Source organism: Rhagoletis pomonella, unplaced genomic scaffold (assembly GCF_013731165.1).
Source record: "Rhagoletis pomonella isolate Grant_MI unplaced genomic scaffold, Rhpom_1.0 Rhpom_scaffold_00002, whole genome shotgun sequence".
In the NCBI taxonomy this organism is placed as follows: Eukaryota; Metazoa; Arthropoda; class Insecta; order Diptera; family Tephritidae; genus Rhagoletis; species Rhagoletis pomonella.
Window position 1 is genome coordinate 7416861 of NW_023458556.1, and position 17094 is coordinate 7433954.

The 17094-nt window shown below is 37.7% G+C and overlaps 1 protein-coding gene across 1 annotated transcript; it reads left to right on the forward strand.

Moving 5' to 3' along the window:
• Positions 1–14375: 14375 nt before the first annotated feature.
• On the forward strand, positions 14376–16572 carry LOC118734421. Its single transcript, XM_036464143.1, has 3 exons — positions 14376–14719; positions 14801–15341; positions 15559–16572. Exons 1-3 carry the CDS (start codon positions 14376–14378, stop codon positions 16570–16572), a joined length of 1899 nt encoding a protein of 632 aa, XP_036320036.1.
• The last annotated feature ends 522 nt before the right edge of the window (positions 16573–17094 follow it).

Below are 17094 nucleotides of genomic sequence, written 5' to 3' on the forward strand. Positions count from 1 at the left end.
CGTCGCGCCAAAAACAAAGAAAATTATTATTTTCAAAACTTTTAAATGGTTTTTGAACTGAACTTACTAAATGTGAGCTTCCACTGTAAATATTCACAAGTGCAGTAAATGGGTAATCATTGAGACACGGCAACCAGAATAATTGTTTTTCTCTGCCACCTCATACGAGTTTTGCGCGCCAACCGTCGATAGCTAATTTGAAAGTTTTCAAAGGCGATTCATGAATAAAATATTTTATGATGGTTTTAGCACTTTTCTGGTTCAAAGTGGCGTAACTATTTAAGCTTCCTACGTACGAGGGAGAATCAAATAACCAGCGGACTTAAAACTTTTTATTAAATTTTGGTTTTAAGTATAAAATTTGTAGCTAAATTGAGACCGTTAAAATTTAAATGTAATCTGTGATACAACGACAAACGAAAATCCCAATATTTAGTCATCTCTTATAAGTATGCCATGCGCATGCCTAACAATAAAGAGAGCTACATCTAAGCGATTTGCCGATGCTATTCGACCTACTGGCATCGTGGAGTGCTCAAAAAAAATCTAAAAACAGTTTGTTGTTGGATGTTGATGGCAGTGGAGCTGATGTTGATTGCTGCTTCGCCCGACATATTACGTATTCAATGAGACTTCGAAATTAATTTTATTATTAAATTTTTTCTTTACAACTTAATTTTTGCATTTCGCTTTTTTTTTTTTGTAATAGTTAAAAATAAGTATATTTAAAGGATTTTTAAGGTACGATATTAGTTATTTTATAAGTTTTCTCACTATTAAAAAAATATTATCTTATTTTGAAGTCTATGCATAATTTTATGACATTATGATTGTTACGAAGTCTTGTGAATCCTCTTATCATGAAGTTTCAATTAGCAATTAAAACCCTATTTATAGTAATATAAAGTTTTTTATAAGCTAACACTATATAAGAAAATTATTATTGTATTCAGAAATTATAAGAAAAGAAAACTTTAAGCACTTTATAATATATAAAGTTTATATATCGAAAATTTGTATGAAAATGTCACTTGACAAAGCTCTTTCATTTTTTTTTATCAAATAAGCCCATAAAGATGTATTACAGGCATAGGTTTTTTAATACTGAAATTCACGTAAAAATAGTGATCAACTCTTTTGAGGAAAATTCTCCATCTTTGTATTATTTTTTATACGGTGCTCCATATAACCCCCAACTATGCTGAAGTAGTAACTCATGGCCCAGTAGCTTTGGCATCCTTTTAGTTAATAAAGTTTGCAATGAATAAATTTGAATCTTGGTTGGTCCTTTACTTTCCGAAAGCTAATCACTTTGGATGTGGCGGTATTGCACTACTAAAGCTATTGTCACTTCCAGAATCACAATCGTTTAAAGAGCAGTTATTCTTCGGGAGCTTTAGAACAGGGCTTTTGTCGAAATGAGGAATCTCAACGCTTTCCAAACAAATATTATCTAAGCATACGCGAATAATTCTGTTCCTCTAATGGTATTCATGTATCGAGTTTCAATGTTGGAGTAACTTGACTTTAAAAGTCAAAAGCGAAAACCATTAGCTTTTAATAATGGTCGCTATGCCAAAATAAATCGTAGTCCAATTTTCCGTGAAATCTACGAAAATGCGATTACTGAATCCGAATCGCTATGAACGTGTGTATTCGAAGTATACGATACGTTCGTAACTATTCGAATTCAATGATAGCATTTTCATAAAATTCACGACAAAATTGGTATTGGTAGGGGTATTCTCAAAGTCTTGTAAAGCCCTTGCATGGTGCATGGTTTGCAAAGGGTTTTGCATGGCTTCGAAAATACCTCAAATCTGTTAGTATTTGGTTAAGCTTCTTCTCCGATTTGTGACGCGCGACTTTATGTTTTAAAGGAAAAAAAGGGACAGACGATTTTTTTATTTAGAATCTAGTCATTACGTCCAGAGTTGACAGACGACAGCGTTGATCTGGATCAACTCGTTAAATCGGTATATTCTCGGGAATTAACAGCAGTTGATCCGGATTAAATCCTGGTGTTAAAACTTAAATTAATGCAAATCAGGAATATTTTCGATGACAACACTGACCAAAAGGGCGAGCTGTTGTCTACAGTGAATTATTAAACGAAGCAAACTAAAAAGTAAACAACAAAAGAGGAATGGTTGGCAAACGCAGTAGCCAAAGGGTGATAGCTATGTACTACAATTCGGTAGGATTCAGGTTAGATCACCGATCCGAGCGAATTATCAAACGTTTTTATACACAAGCACACTTGCGAACAAGGGTATATTAACTTTGTTCACATAACGGTTGTTTGTAACAGCTAAAACAAATCGAGATAGATATAGAGAAATGTATATATAAAAGCTCAAAATAAATAGAGAAGTCGATTAAGCGAAAAAAAAATGTATGAAAACTTCATTATTATAAAGCTCTTTAAACCTACTTTATTTTTTATGAATAAGGCCATTAGAGTTTAATTTTATTAGAAAAGTAAACAACAAAATAAAAGCAATAATTGTATAAACTAACAAAAACGAAATTCAAATTTTGCTGGTTGTAGGATTCGAAACCAGGAAGTCGCGGCTCGTTTAATCCGTATTACTGGGCCACTGAGCCATTAATCTGGAATTAACGTTGCTGTCTGTTTATGGTAAAAGGTGATGATCCTACTTGTGCTTTAGGGAACGTACCCATACTACGTAACCCACTTTTTGCAATTTTTAACGGCTGAATCGAACCGACTAAATTTTTCATACGGTTCACGTCCCTGCTCAAAAGTATATTTTTGATTACGAATGGGGCATTCTCATGTGAAGATATACATATGTACATTGAAACCCTATTCCAATTCTATATAATTGTGGAAAAGAATGTATATATATCCTTTATCCAAAAGTACCTAAACGGTTCGCCGTCGCCTCAAAAATGCAAACGCTTCCATTTTTTTTTTTTTAAATATTCAATACCTTCTTTAAATTATTCATAAAAATTATTATCACTGAAGCACGTTGCAAACGTGCCAATAAGCGCAAGCAAACATACACGCGAATACGTGCAGCAGACCAAACTTAAATACGTGTAAATACGAATGCAGTTAGCAAATGCATTCGCGACGGCAATAACGTGTGTTTGTCTTGCAGATACTCGTACGAATATTTAAGTATGTATGTGACCTTCTTAGTAGAGGTGCAAGGAGTGCTTTCAACTTTTAAGAGCGAGCACAGGGTCTGGGTCCTGGCAGATTCCGGCAGTCGATTTTCCATACACGCTCATACGCTCATATGTGTATGGGCATATGTATGGGCATAAGGGTGGTACAAAAATGCATGTGGAAAAAGTGAAGACGGAATTTTAATGCCCCCTAGGATTATGCTAAATCGAGAAAATATACCACTGTTTTGTTATTTCGAAATCGAAAAAACATTTAGAAGTCGCTCATAGCGCTCAAAGTTTTCCATTATTTTTTATGGGTCCCCCTTTGCATTTTTTGCGCAGCCGCTGTGCTCTAGTGGTGCGCTACCATTCCGCAGGGCCTGGGTTCAAGCGCAGTTTCCGACCAACATCAATAAATAATTTTAAATGTGGGTCGTCCCTCGGTGATTTTCAAGAATTCTATATCACTTCTAAGAAAAATTGCTTTTTTTTTTCCATATAAAGTGCATGGAAAACTTTGTGGACTTTAAGCGACCTCTAAACATTTTTTGATAAAAAAAAATAGTGGTATTTTTTCGATATAGAACAATTCTAGGAGGTAAGAGCATTAAAGTTCCGACTGATTATTTCGGACCACCCTATTCAGCATACATACATATATACATATAACACTACATGAATACAACATTACGATTAGCACACGTCTCAGCAAACTCAGCAGTTAAAGTCAGTCAATCACGGAAGCTTCGAACAAAGTAAATAATGAAGAAGAGAAAATAAATGAATAGCGCAAGAGTTTTTTTTTTTTGTGGAGTAGAGTAGTATAAGTATTTTGGCTAAGATTTTTTCTGCGAAAACGTTCCTAACTACGAGCATAAGTTTAATATTCTTTACAGAAAGTTCCTATTTATTCTCAACGAATACTAAAAATAAAACGGTAACTATTTCTAATGCGTACTGATTTTCAATGATTTCGGAAAGAGTAACGGCAGATTTGTTGTTGTTGTTGTTGTTGTAACAGCATACAAATTCTCTAAAAGAGTTTTTGGGAAATGTTGCTGAAGTTACAGTCCTTGGCCAGATATAAAACTGGGTCGTTCCGGTTACGTAGGCCCGACTGTCGTGGGAACGTAGATTTCATCATCTCTGGTTAACATTAACTCCAATATCGATAAAGCAGTCGATATGTCATACAGTGAGGAGGAGTTAATTTAATTAAAAGCGCAGCTGACACGATCTACTAACGTATGGCATCTGTGTGTAATCGAAGACTCAGCACCGCATGACCGTTACGTTGGCGTTGCTTTCCTCTCTCTCTCTCTATCAACAACAAATTTTATACGTTTCAACGCACTTCTACGGTACGCTACGTACATTACCGCACTCTTAGTCGTAATCTTCTGAAAGTTTAATACTGCCATAGGAGGTGTTCCAGAAAGCCTTTGAATTAAGCTTATAGCACTGGCATTCAGCGACGTAGCGTAATAGGGCATTCGCACAAGGCGATTTTACAGGCAACAAAAGTTGAATACGAAGTTGAATGAGAAGTTGAAAGTGAAAAAGTTGCCATCCCTATTCAGACGAGGCGAGTTTCGATTCAACACGAATTGTTATTTACTTTATTGAAAATGAATTTAAATCGCAAAATTTTATCAATTGGCGTAAATTTGGTAAGCCAAGCGTTGGTAGAAGTACTTTTAGCGAAGCTGAAAGATAAAATAAAAGTAAAAAAGTAAAAAAGAAAAAAAGTATGTATACAGAACAGTGTTGGCATTTTTGGTACAATTGTACTTTTTTGGTACAATTTCGTTTACAATATACTTTTCTACTACGCAGTACTTTTTAGTACAATTTCGTGATAAATACCATAAATATATAGCTTTGAAAACTCACTGCTAAATTTCCGAGTGTATTTCTGCCATGAAAAACAACTTCTCATAAAAGTACAATCGCCGTTCGGAGTCGGCGTAAAACTGTAGGTCCCTCCCCTTTGTGTGACAACATCAAGGCGCACGCCGCAAATCGGAGGAGAAGCTCGGCCAAACACTAATATATATGTAAGCGCCAATCTATTATTATTATTAATGTTAAAGCAAAAAAAAAAATCATTAGCATTATTTCTTCGGAATTAATGCATGGAAATATCCATTTTCTTTAAATTTCGAAAATTAATGCACTAATTTTTTTCATTTACATTCAAATAATAATAATAATAGATTGGCGCTTACACATATGTTAGCGTTTGGCCGAGCTTCTCCTCCGATTTGTGGTGTGCGCCTTGATGTTGTCACACAAAGCGGAGGGACCTACAGTTTTACGCCGACTCCGAACGGCGATTTTATTTTTATGAGAAGCTGTTTTTCATGGCAGAAATACACTCGGAGGTCTGCCATTGCCTGCCGAGGGACGACCGCTGTTAAGAAAAAACCTTTTTTCTATATTTTTGCGATGTTGCTTTGACCAGGGTTTGAACCCAGGCGTTGCGGAGTGGAAGCGCGCACTGCTTACCACTACACCACAGCGGCCGACATTCAAATGCTATACATTAAAAAATCAATGCATTTTTCACACCTCTGGCACGTACTAAGAAAATATATGAGCAAAGTAAAAAGTTGCTACAACTTACAGTCGAAAAGTAGAGTTTTTGTATAGATTGCGTACTGAAGGAACAACTTCATTTCCCAACACTGAACGAGCTCAAGGTTGGCTGGCGACCAACTTTGTAGAAAGCGATTAGTTGAAAGGCCGTTCGGACGAGGCGATTTTTGCTTTCAACTAAATGTTGCCTGAAAAATTGCCCCGTGCGTAAGCCCTATAAACAAAGGTTGACGGACAGAGAAAATCATAACAAATTTGCTCTTGAAAGAAAGTGAGAGAGCAGCGAAAACGTCACCTTCATGCTGTGGTGAGTTTTCGTTAACACGCAAATCACATAAGGTAGATCGTGTCAGCTGAAACGTTCTCCGATTTAACGTCGCCGTTGACTAACTGCGCTTTTAGTCATGTGCAAGTTTCGTTGAAAAAATTAGAAGATAATTGTTAGGTTTTGCGCTGTTAGAGCGAAGCAAGACTTTGGCAATCCTGAATTCTGTCCTTGGACAATTGAGGGAGAAGTGATCTTTGAAGAGTTTCCTGGTGGTAAGTCTACCTCGGTTTTGGCCCTTTCCCTCTTTTCCTTCGTGTAACGACACCCTGTAAATCGCAACTCATCTTTCAACGAAGAGTTCATCTATTTTTTTTCCAATCTCAGTTCCCTATACTATGTCTATGTGTATATCGCCATTACAAACCCCTACTGTTCTATAGAATCTTCTTCAGACATCAAAGAGAATCCAACTGATCTTTTCATGTAATGTGAATGTGTTAAAACAGAGGTCAGTTTTCAGAAGAAAAATTGTCATTCTGTTTTTCGAAAATGGCGATAGTAGTCTCTCTCGCTCTTCGTGAAATGTGATTTAAGGCAAAAATGAAAAATAGACTTTTTTTTAGATATCTTCGGTTTAATGTTTGTTTTTTTATTATGTTGGCATCAAAATATATCTGAAATGCTTCGTGATTTTTCGGGAATTTTGAGACCGTCTAAGGATTTTTTGAGACGTTTCTTCGAATATTTATTTGACCGAAACTTTCGGTTTTTTCTTTGCCTTTTACAAAATATTTCGAGACTTTTAAGGGGGTTTTGCAAAATTTACGGGAACCTTTGCCTTTTTCTTTTTTACGGGATTTTTTTTAGAATGTTGTAAGGTTTCTTTATCGTTGAATGCACAAAAATAAAAATAAAACACTATCGGCTGCTCTCTGCCCTTTGAGAAAAAAACGGTAATATTTTAAAGATTACTAATGATATTTTAGCAAATTTTGGGTATTTTTCTTTTACTTTTTAAATGTTTATTTTTATTTAAGTATAGCTCATCATCTAACAAACACCATGTATGTAAGTCCAAATTTTAAACTTTGTACAAAAATCAATTCAATTTCTTAGAAATATTTTGAGTATGCCAATTTCTTACCCATTCCATTTTAGTGCGATTAAGTGCAAGTTTAAAGTAACTATAACTTAGAACTTTTTTTTTTTGAATGTGTTGCTTATTTTTTTCATATAAAAAAGTTTTCGAACATATTTTGTATGAAAAACTGCGTAACACCGTCAAACAAAAAAAAAAACTACCAAAAATCAACGGTACTTTGTGGCTACCTCAAACTTGGATTTTATTATAATAAAATTGAACAGACATTAAAAAGTTTGAAAATTGGATGCAATTTGGTCGAAATGCATCGAAATTTCCTAAATTTTGGTCAAAGTTTGAATTTCGCACTCGCAAGGTTTTTGTGGATAACCAGCTTTATTTTCATAAAAAAATTTTATTTCATGTATATTTTCACCATTTTCGTATGTAGATGAGCATAAATTAACTTCCAAGTCCCTTTCAGTACGAAATTTATGGTCTATTGTAAACAAATTCAAATCAAAAAGGAAAATATTTCAACAGAAATTTAAAGCCGTCGCCTACACGGGAAACCTGCCGGATGAAGACTGGCTGCCGGCAACAAGAACAACAAGACAAAGAGTGACAACTAAAAATTATGCAAGCAAGTAGGAAATAGAACTAAGCAAAATTAAATGAATTCATTACCATAAACAAATTTATTTATTTAAACTGACAAATGCCGTGAGCGGCAGCAACGACGCCAACAGAACTGAAGCTGAAGCTGAAGCAATAGCAGTTGAGCGTGACGCCGACAACGTGAAGTTCATTTCAAGAAGTTGTCAAAAGTTCATGAGCGCAAAACAGGGAAGCGACGGCAGAAACGAAAAGCAGGATAATACAAAAAAAATAAAAATAAAAAAAAAAATTAACCGAAGAAAGAGGAAAAATTGCAGTGAATAAGATGCATCATAAGCAATAGCATGAACTCCTTCACACACACACATAACCACACACATATACAAAAACGAACATGCATAACGGGCGCGCGTGTGTTTGTGGTCTCACGTGCGCAGTTGCATACAAATAACTGTGGAATATACATACATATGCACTCTTATCCATACATACATAAGTAACGAAGTCACCGGCCGTCACATACTTACACACACACACACACATGTGCGAGCAGAGAACATAACGAGGTGAAAAGAAATATAAAACAGCCATATAGTAGTCGGAAGTCATGCAAAGGCAGATGCTGAAGCTGCAGCAGCCTGCAGGCCGAGAAGATGTTGCATTGCCGAGAAGATGTTGCTGCATGGCGACAGTGGCGCTGGAGTATAATCAAATTTCCGGCAAACATCTTGTTGATGTGCATATATGTATGTACTCATTTGTGAGCGTGTGTGTGTGTGTGTGTGTGTGTGTGTGTCAAACTCTTTCGTATGCCTCGAGGATGTACACGCAGCGGGAAATAAGCGGAAGGTAAGCAGACCGAGAAAGACTTTGTTGTCAGCTTGTCCGCCGACAGGCAACACAGTAAGCAGTGCTTTTTTGAAAACAAGAAAAAAAAAATACAAAAATATTTTTCTAGAAAAACACACACACGCTAACACACACTCACATACATACAACTACACGAATACAACTCACTACTTTTGCTGCCAAAGTACATTCTTTTCTCCATGTATTTGCGCTGATATATACATACATATGTATGTACATATTAGTGAGTGTATTTTCAAAGTAGTAAGTAATTTTTTTCGCATGTTCAAAATTTTTGTGTGCAATGAATTTTCAAATAGTTCAGTTCATTCGCTTTGCGAATTGTGCAACTAGTTTTCCCCCATCTTTCCAGCAAAACATTTCTTTTAGTTAAAATTTTGTGAGTAGCGTAAACTCCGCTCGGGTATAGAATGCAAGTCTGTATGTGTGTTCTAATGCCTGGGTACGTTCAGATGCATTGCTGGATCTGTATGAATCAGACATTGTACAAGAAACGAAATCGATTTCAAAGTCATTAATTGCTGTCGTTGCAGTGGCCGATACACATACAGCCGTATATACATAAATACATATGTACATATATTGGTACTACAGGAATCTAAGGGCTAGAATTGGGAGCTTTATCCAGAAGGTCTTCGGCTGGCTCTTTCTTATGCGCCAGATATGAACTCGGAGATATCCAAGGACGTGGTGGAGGGGCTGGCCGTAGTTTGTGTGCAGGAGCCACCCTCGGGAGGGTGGGTATAATATGGCCCGTAAAAGTGGGTGTATTTTGATTTGGAACTCTATAAAAGCGGAACTCGAAGTTTACAAGTCCAAAATCAGTAGAGCGAGGAGGGAGTAGGGAGTCATGTAACAAATTTTTCCAACGCGTGAAAGGGTGTATGGAATCAGTCAGAATTTGGCGAATACCCGTGAATAACCCCGCTGACTTAAGTTACTTCAGAGACAAGACAGGAAATCGTACAGCTAGCAGCGAAGAGTTACCAAAGCCTACTCCTGATTTCTTTTTGATTGGTGGTGCCTCTGACATCCCTGGTAAATATTCGTTTGGAGACAAATCGGTTTTGGTTCGCCGTTGTGCCATCTTCACTGTCATTCTTCGATCTGGGGAGCTTCGTCTTCAAACCTAATCATACAGATTACTGAACACTCGAAATCGCTCTTACAAGCTTCTTCTCTAGCTACATTCCCTCAAGCGATGATAATCTGGGCCGGAGTGATTGCAGAAAAGCAGAAGTGGAATGCAGCCGGGCGGCTTTCAGGACTCTGAATTTTATGGTGGTGCACTCGCAGTCTGTCGGGAATGTCTGGCTTTGCCCTAAACCGCATTGGAGTAGCTGATGACTTGACACGGAAAGGCACTCTTGAAACGTTATCACCGGATAAGGAGCAGTTGGAGACATCTCTGTCATCATGTGGCTCACACTTGGACGGTTGGGCTTCATGTCAGCTCTGCATGCGTTGGATGAAACTAGGACAAGCAGACTTGCAAAATACATCAGGACTAAAGTAGATCCTAAGGCGCTCTAGGAGGAGCTTATTACGCTTACAGCCTCAGCTCTCGTAGGTGGCAGCTCTGAAAGGCCACAGTGTGATTGTCTAAGGTGGAAACATTTTGGCTCACACTTCCTGACTAACCCTGGGTAGCTCGGTGACTAAGTTATGGTTTGCATTCAGATGGGAAAATCTCTTAAATGTTATTTGGGACAATCCATGCAGACTAACTTAACCCAACGTTGGTAGGTAGATGTTGATCATTAATCACACGACTTTAATTTAGTATTCATGAACTCGAAAATCAGTGTCCTATTTTACCTATTTAATATTTAAATTTACTTCCTACATAACAGCACTGCTGAAGTCCGAGGGAAATGTTGCACAAAACCCATTTTTGGACTTTACAAACTCACAAATATACTAAACTTCCTTTACATCAGGCGTTATTTGCACTTAATAGCCTGCTCCCCAAGCAAATTTTGATTTTGCAAAAAATTTTCATAATTTTTGTGCAATCATTTCCATCAAATTTTAAATAAGCTTGCAGTCAGCATTTAACAACAGCAGAAATTTTTGCTGAAAATTAACTCAGATTGATTCCACTGAACTAAACTCTTTCCCACACCGATAATATGGGTTACGTATACGCCGCGCCCTACAGCTGTGAATGTGTAAACTCTGGTAGTTTGGGTGGGTGTACGACAGCCGCTGCTGAGTTTTTAGTTGAGCCTCGAAAATTGCATTCACAACCACAAAAATTATTGTGAAAACTTTTCTTTTGTTTCCGCTTTTGGGTGGTGGAAAGTTTTTCCTGCAGTCACACACACACACACAAGCGCAAAGCAGGAGTTTTAACGCCACTATACATATACATATATATGTATGTACAGCAACATCACTACAAATTTCATGCATGTAAGTATATATTTTTTTGTTTGCATAATCGTATTTAAGCATACGTACATACGTAAGTATGTATTAGAATGCTTGCCGCAGTTGAGTGAGATTGCTTTTAGCTGCCTGCCTGCTGCGCGGGTGCGATGTTGCTGGGCCAGTTATGCCTTTCGTGTTTTCCGTAATTTAACTATTTGAAATATGCAGACTAAAAAACATACATATATATATGTATGTATGTATGTATGTATGTATACACAATCATACATGAATGAACATAGATTAATACGTACGTACAAATAGATGTGTGTGTGTGCGGAAAAGTCATGCAGCTGCAGTACAACTTTGCTTTTGCGCTCTTTTTGCTAAGTGAGCGAGCGAGCGAGTATTTTTTGCACCGCAAAACCACAACTTTGGTTTAGAATTACAGGCGTACAAAAAACAAAAGGTTGGCAAGTTGCAGGTAAAACTAAAAAAAGTAAAAGCAAAAAAAAAAAACATACGAAAAAGCGCAAAAATGTTAGATTTCCAGACTGAAAAGTGAGCTAAATGCCAGTGGAAGTGTTGAAAGTGTTTGAAGTGTGGATTTGTTAAAGATCAACCAAGTGGCAGTGATAAGCCAAGTGAATGTCATTATTGTTTGCAAAAGTTCTTCTCAGCTTTTAGTTACGCACTTACACGCCAACAACAATGGCGCTTGCATATGCACCTACATACATACATACTACATGTTCAAGTGTATTCGACATGCCATGTGCAGGTGTGCTAAGCTTTTGTGGTTGTGCAGTTGTGTGTGTGCGTTTATGGCTGTCACTCCACTTCTTGTGCGATGTTTTTTGTTTTTCCTCTTTGTTTATTTGCTTAGAGTGCGTATGTACATTAGACCGTACCACGAAAAAAAATGTTCGCCATGCACCTTTGGATCTACATACATAAATTATTTTTGCATGGCAATTTCGAAAAAAAAAATTATTTTATGGTCGAACGTAAGGACTGTCGCCTTTTTACATTTTCCGTCTCATTGCCCGTATGCCAGAAACATGAATGTGTAAATATGAAAATTTTGGGAAATCAAGTTTGAAATTTTTTTTTGGTATTTTGGGTTTTGGCATTACATAGAACATCCAAAGGTTTATCAAGTCAACCCAGTAACTCAAAACTGATAAATTTGCACATTCATGCTTCTAGCATAGGGTGACGATATATCGATGTTCGTGCTTCAGGGAGAAATTTTTTTTTGTTCCAAAGTTCATTGATCTCAAGCATCCACCGCATATCAGTTCTGGTCATCCTAACGTACCACAGTAATGCCAGTAAAATACGGCTCACCAAGCTTTAGCTATGGAAGGATTTCGATTATACAATAAAAAAAAATTTTTTGCGAATGTAGGAGTCACAGAAAAATCTAAAAAAAAAAAAATTTCAAAACTTCTTGTTAAAAAAACCTTATACTTAAGCGTGAACGGCAAATTTTTTTTTTGTATGCTTGTAAGGTAGTGTGGTCTAATGTACATACATACATACATACATACATAGGTATGAGCTGCCACGATGGTTTGTATGGCATGTGCATTGCTGCATGCAAATGGCATGTGATCCTGGTGTCGGATTAAGTTTCGTAAATGAATAGTTTCCTTTTTCTTTTCTGTCAACTCAAACTCTATGACAGACAACCAGGTTGTCATACAGCCAGATACATATCAGTTTATGTGTGAAGTCGAGTTAGGTTATCTAAAAAAAATTAGTAAAAAATTTCAAAGTTTTTCAGGTGAAAAAAGGTTAAAGTTTCATTTTGACGTTGAAAGAAGTGAGTGATAAGCGCTCTATATTCGGCACTCGTAACAGTAGTAAAGAAATTTGAATCAGAGGAGTGTAATCGCTCGTTAAGTTGAATCACTGTGTTATTCGAAGGTAGTTAAAAAAGTATATATTTGAGCCGCTTATTTCGAAAGTGGCCTAAGTCACTTCATACCTCTTGCACTTTAAAAACTGGTTCATCAACCAGAGGTAAAAGGTTTTGTTATTAGTTTACGATGATAGAAAGATTGACCCAGTGGCCTGGTATCCAGCCAAGTGTTACCTCATTTTTTGCTGCTAAAGTTTGTAGCGTGTCATAACTGTCTTTAAAAAACTTGAATTTAATCACCCTGTTGGAAAGCATATGGCTGGCCGCTTGGCTCTCTGAAAGATGCCAAAAATTCGCGCTCTCAATAATAATCAACCTTGAATATGGTGACCGAACTGCCTTTTGGAATTGCAAGTTTCGTGCCAGGCCCATAAGCACTAGCGCCTGCTTTGTCATTCTCGAACTTGGACTATGAATTTTTTGCTAAAAAAAAAATCTTCTTGGTAATGGAATCGGAGAGTCAGCAATGTTCCAACCTTAGTGTATTCCCAAGGACCCCGGTAAGAAGATCTTATTAGAAAGTAAAATTTTCAACTTTAAAAGTTTAGTCAGGTGGAGCATGTCCGTTTATTTTTACCAGTGATCTCTTAGTTCTCCACATAATCACTCAAGAAAAGGAATTTCTTTAAGTGATGGTGTTCGTCTGAGCTGTCCCACTGGCTAGCGGTGCTTGATTTTTCTCACCTGGTGAAATGCTTTTCGATGTCATTGTTGTCGAATCCAAGGAATCGATTGGGTTCAACAAATGGGTTGTCTGCTGCCAGGCACCCAGATTAAAGAAACTCTATTCTGTATGTCTAGAAGAATTTTTGATGGAAATAGGAAGCTGTTGAGAACACATTGGCTGTCCAAAAATATGGAGCTCTGGCATATTGCCTATTTACTAAGACATGAGCGATCTCAAGTATGGCTACCAGTTCCGCCTGGATTATTAAAACTAATTAAGGAAAATTTGTGCAATTTTTGTGAAATCGATTTCGTTCGGGGACAGCGTTTCAGCCAAAGTCGTATCTTTCCCTTTGAATATTTCAAGTTATCGGACATGGTTGGCTTGTTCGAATTTACTTTTCGTACAGGCCCTCTTGTTCCTAATGGCCCTTTCACGGTGTCGCCCTTTCGCATTGACAGCCTTAGCCTGTTACTCAAGTTTGCCATGATAGTTCTCTGTGTAAGCACTTATGTACTTACACGCGAACAATTTACAGCGGTTGATTGCAAATTACAGTTACCTCCATGTGGCACATATCTATTAATTAAATTAACCCATAGATGAAATCTGTACCCAAGGGGAAAATAGCATTAAATGCTGGCAATTGTAGCGAAATGTAATCGCTAATCATATTAAGTAATTAATTTACAAATTGCTTACTGGGAGCCATTATAAAATAACACATCGTACGAAATTTACTAACAGTTTAGTGTTAGCTCGTTAGTGGGCTTTTCGTGAAAAGTGTTCTCTCCGTTTGCAATTGTTTTGCTGCCGAAAGCGCTAAGAAATGTCAAAATTATTTTTGGTCGTGCTTTTCATAACGGCAATTGTGCCTGCAAGCAATGCAAAGCTACGCTTTCTTATCGACGAAGTTAACCGGGATCATGCGCCCTATGCGAAGCTGGCGCTCTACATGACCGAACGCTACATAACGCCAAAGGCAAGAACACTCATTATCATGGAGAATTGCGAACATTGCAAGCCGGGATTGTTAAATATGCATACGCGCTTGCTGCGCTACTTTTTGAAGCAATTCAATCCGACTATGTCACTGCAGCTATTCTTCGGTTTGCCAGAGGAAAGGCTATGGGACTACAATCTTTTCATCGTCGATTCTATGCACGCCTTCAAGTAAGCGTGGCATCAGGCATAGCTTACCAAAAATAAAAAAAAAAAACAATAATAATATTATCTCCATTTTTGTGTATGCAGGAATTTAAGTATCCACATACCAGTAACCCATTACGAGTACCAATTTCATTTCTTCATCATCTTAACTTTACGAACGCGGTCCGAGCGAAAGGCGATTGAGCATATGGAGCAAATATTCATGGAATGTCTGCGACTTCATGTGGGCAATGTGGTTCTAATGTTTCAATTTGACAACACTCATACTTTTCACTTCTACACCTACACTCCATTCGGGGTGGCCTACTGTCGCAAAATAGTGGATGTTGCTGAGTTCAATAATTACGCAAATGGACGTTTGGCTGAGGATCGACTCTTTCCACCTCATTTTCACAATTTTCACGGTTGTACTTTGAACGTTTGCCTGCGGTTGGGCTATCCATTTGTGGGACATAGAGGTGATGATCAGCAGCTGCAAATGCAAAACATTCATTTGTTGGATGGTTTAGAAGCTGACATATTGAAAATTCTGGCAAAAGCGATGAACTTTCATGTGAATATTTCCATACCGAAAGAAGATAGTGTCATTGGAGAGTTCCAGAACTCGACGGGTTGCTTTGCAGAGGTTTGTTGAATAGAAATACATTAGAGTGCGTTACACAAAAAAAAAAAAAAAAAATGCCGCATATTAAAGCGAATCATAAAACGTTAAAGATATGTACATCATAAAATTATAAACTCCCTGGGCGACCTCTTTCAGAGAACTTGCACTTGTGGAAACATAGATAAGTCGATTTCCAAACTCATTTATTTTCTTAAATTTGCTTAATTTATTTCGGCAGCTCGCTTCGGAAAAGGCGGACATCGCATTGGGCTGTTTGAGTAGCTCGGACACTTTGCGCCATGTTTTCAGTTACTCCATCACCTATCACCAAAGTCCGTTTGTATTCATTGTGCGGAGCGGCTTGCACTTCGGACCCATTAAGCAATTGGCACTCGGTTTCTGCAAAGATGTTTGGCTATGGATTGGTAGCTGTTGTCTGGTCGGCATGATACTAATCCGTTTAGTGGTCACTTTTGCAAGCCCTCGCATCTGCGAGCAAATTATCGGACATCCAAGACGTAGTGACTGCACCAATTTGATTGTCATAATGATGGGAAATCCCATCAACTCACGTCCACATCACATATGCCCCCGACTCCTGCTAATGACCTGGCTGTTAGCTACGCTGGTCTTGCGCAATGCCTATCAGGCGAAGCTCTTTGAAACTTTACGCATCTCTAGACGCATTCCCGTTCCACGCAGTATTGCCGGTCTCGCAGCTGAACAATATAAGCTAATTTTTGATTCGTATGTGGATTTCTACCCGCGAAATATGACGACAATTCAGCATAATTTGACGAATCGGTATGGCATTGTTCAAGATAGCGAAACGCCACACATCGCCACCGTTTCGATGTTGGACACCTTGGCTTGGCACAATCAACAAAATTGGCAAACTAGTCGCTTGACGTATGTCGATGAACCGATCTACAACATACAGCTATCGATGTTCTTCAAGAAACATTCGATGTTGCGTATGGTTTTCGACAATTACATCAAGCGGCTGATGACGTCAGGGATAACCTCGCACATTGCCAGCAAGCATGTGAAGAAACATTTCCAAGTGATGAACACGAGATCTCAACGATTGCCGGCCATCAGCAGCAATATGCTTAAGGGACTCTATATGCTTTATCTGATGCTGATGGGTTTGGGTTGTACGCTTTTTGGATTGGAGCTACTTACAAGCAGATGTCGGGGCATCAAGCGAATCATAGACTGGTTTCACAACGTCGAAGGAAGCTGGGATTAAATAATTAAGTAAAATAATATTGAGTGGAGAAGAAGAAATTGCGCATCCCTTTCAAATCGTTGGAGTGTCAGTGACGTAGAAGAAATACTAAAAAGATTTAAAAAATGTAGAGCACTCAATGTCAGCTACGAGTAGAATAACAGTGGAGCTTTTGTGTGGCATTAGCCATCTTAATTTAAATAACTCAATAAATACAAGCAGCAAACAAAAAAATAAAATAAATAAAAAAACCAATAAACAACTATGCATTAAAATTTCAGCATGCGAAATGTCAAAATCACCAGAAGAATGATTGTCATCATTAATGTATGTATATATCAACATGAATTTTAACAGCGACAACAACAGCAAAGGCAATTGCACAAACAATAACCAGTGCAACAACAGCGGTGGCTTCAACATGTTGCAACCTCAATGTCAACTTCACTTTCATTGTCAACAACAAAAGCGGCTGAAATATTTTGTTAAGCACTGAGTGTAAACGTTTTGTTGTTGGCGCGGCAGTGCAGCATGCAATTGGCT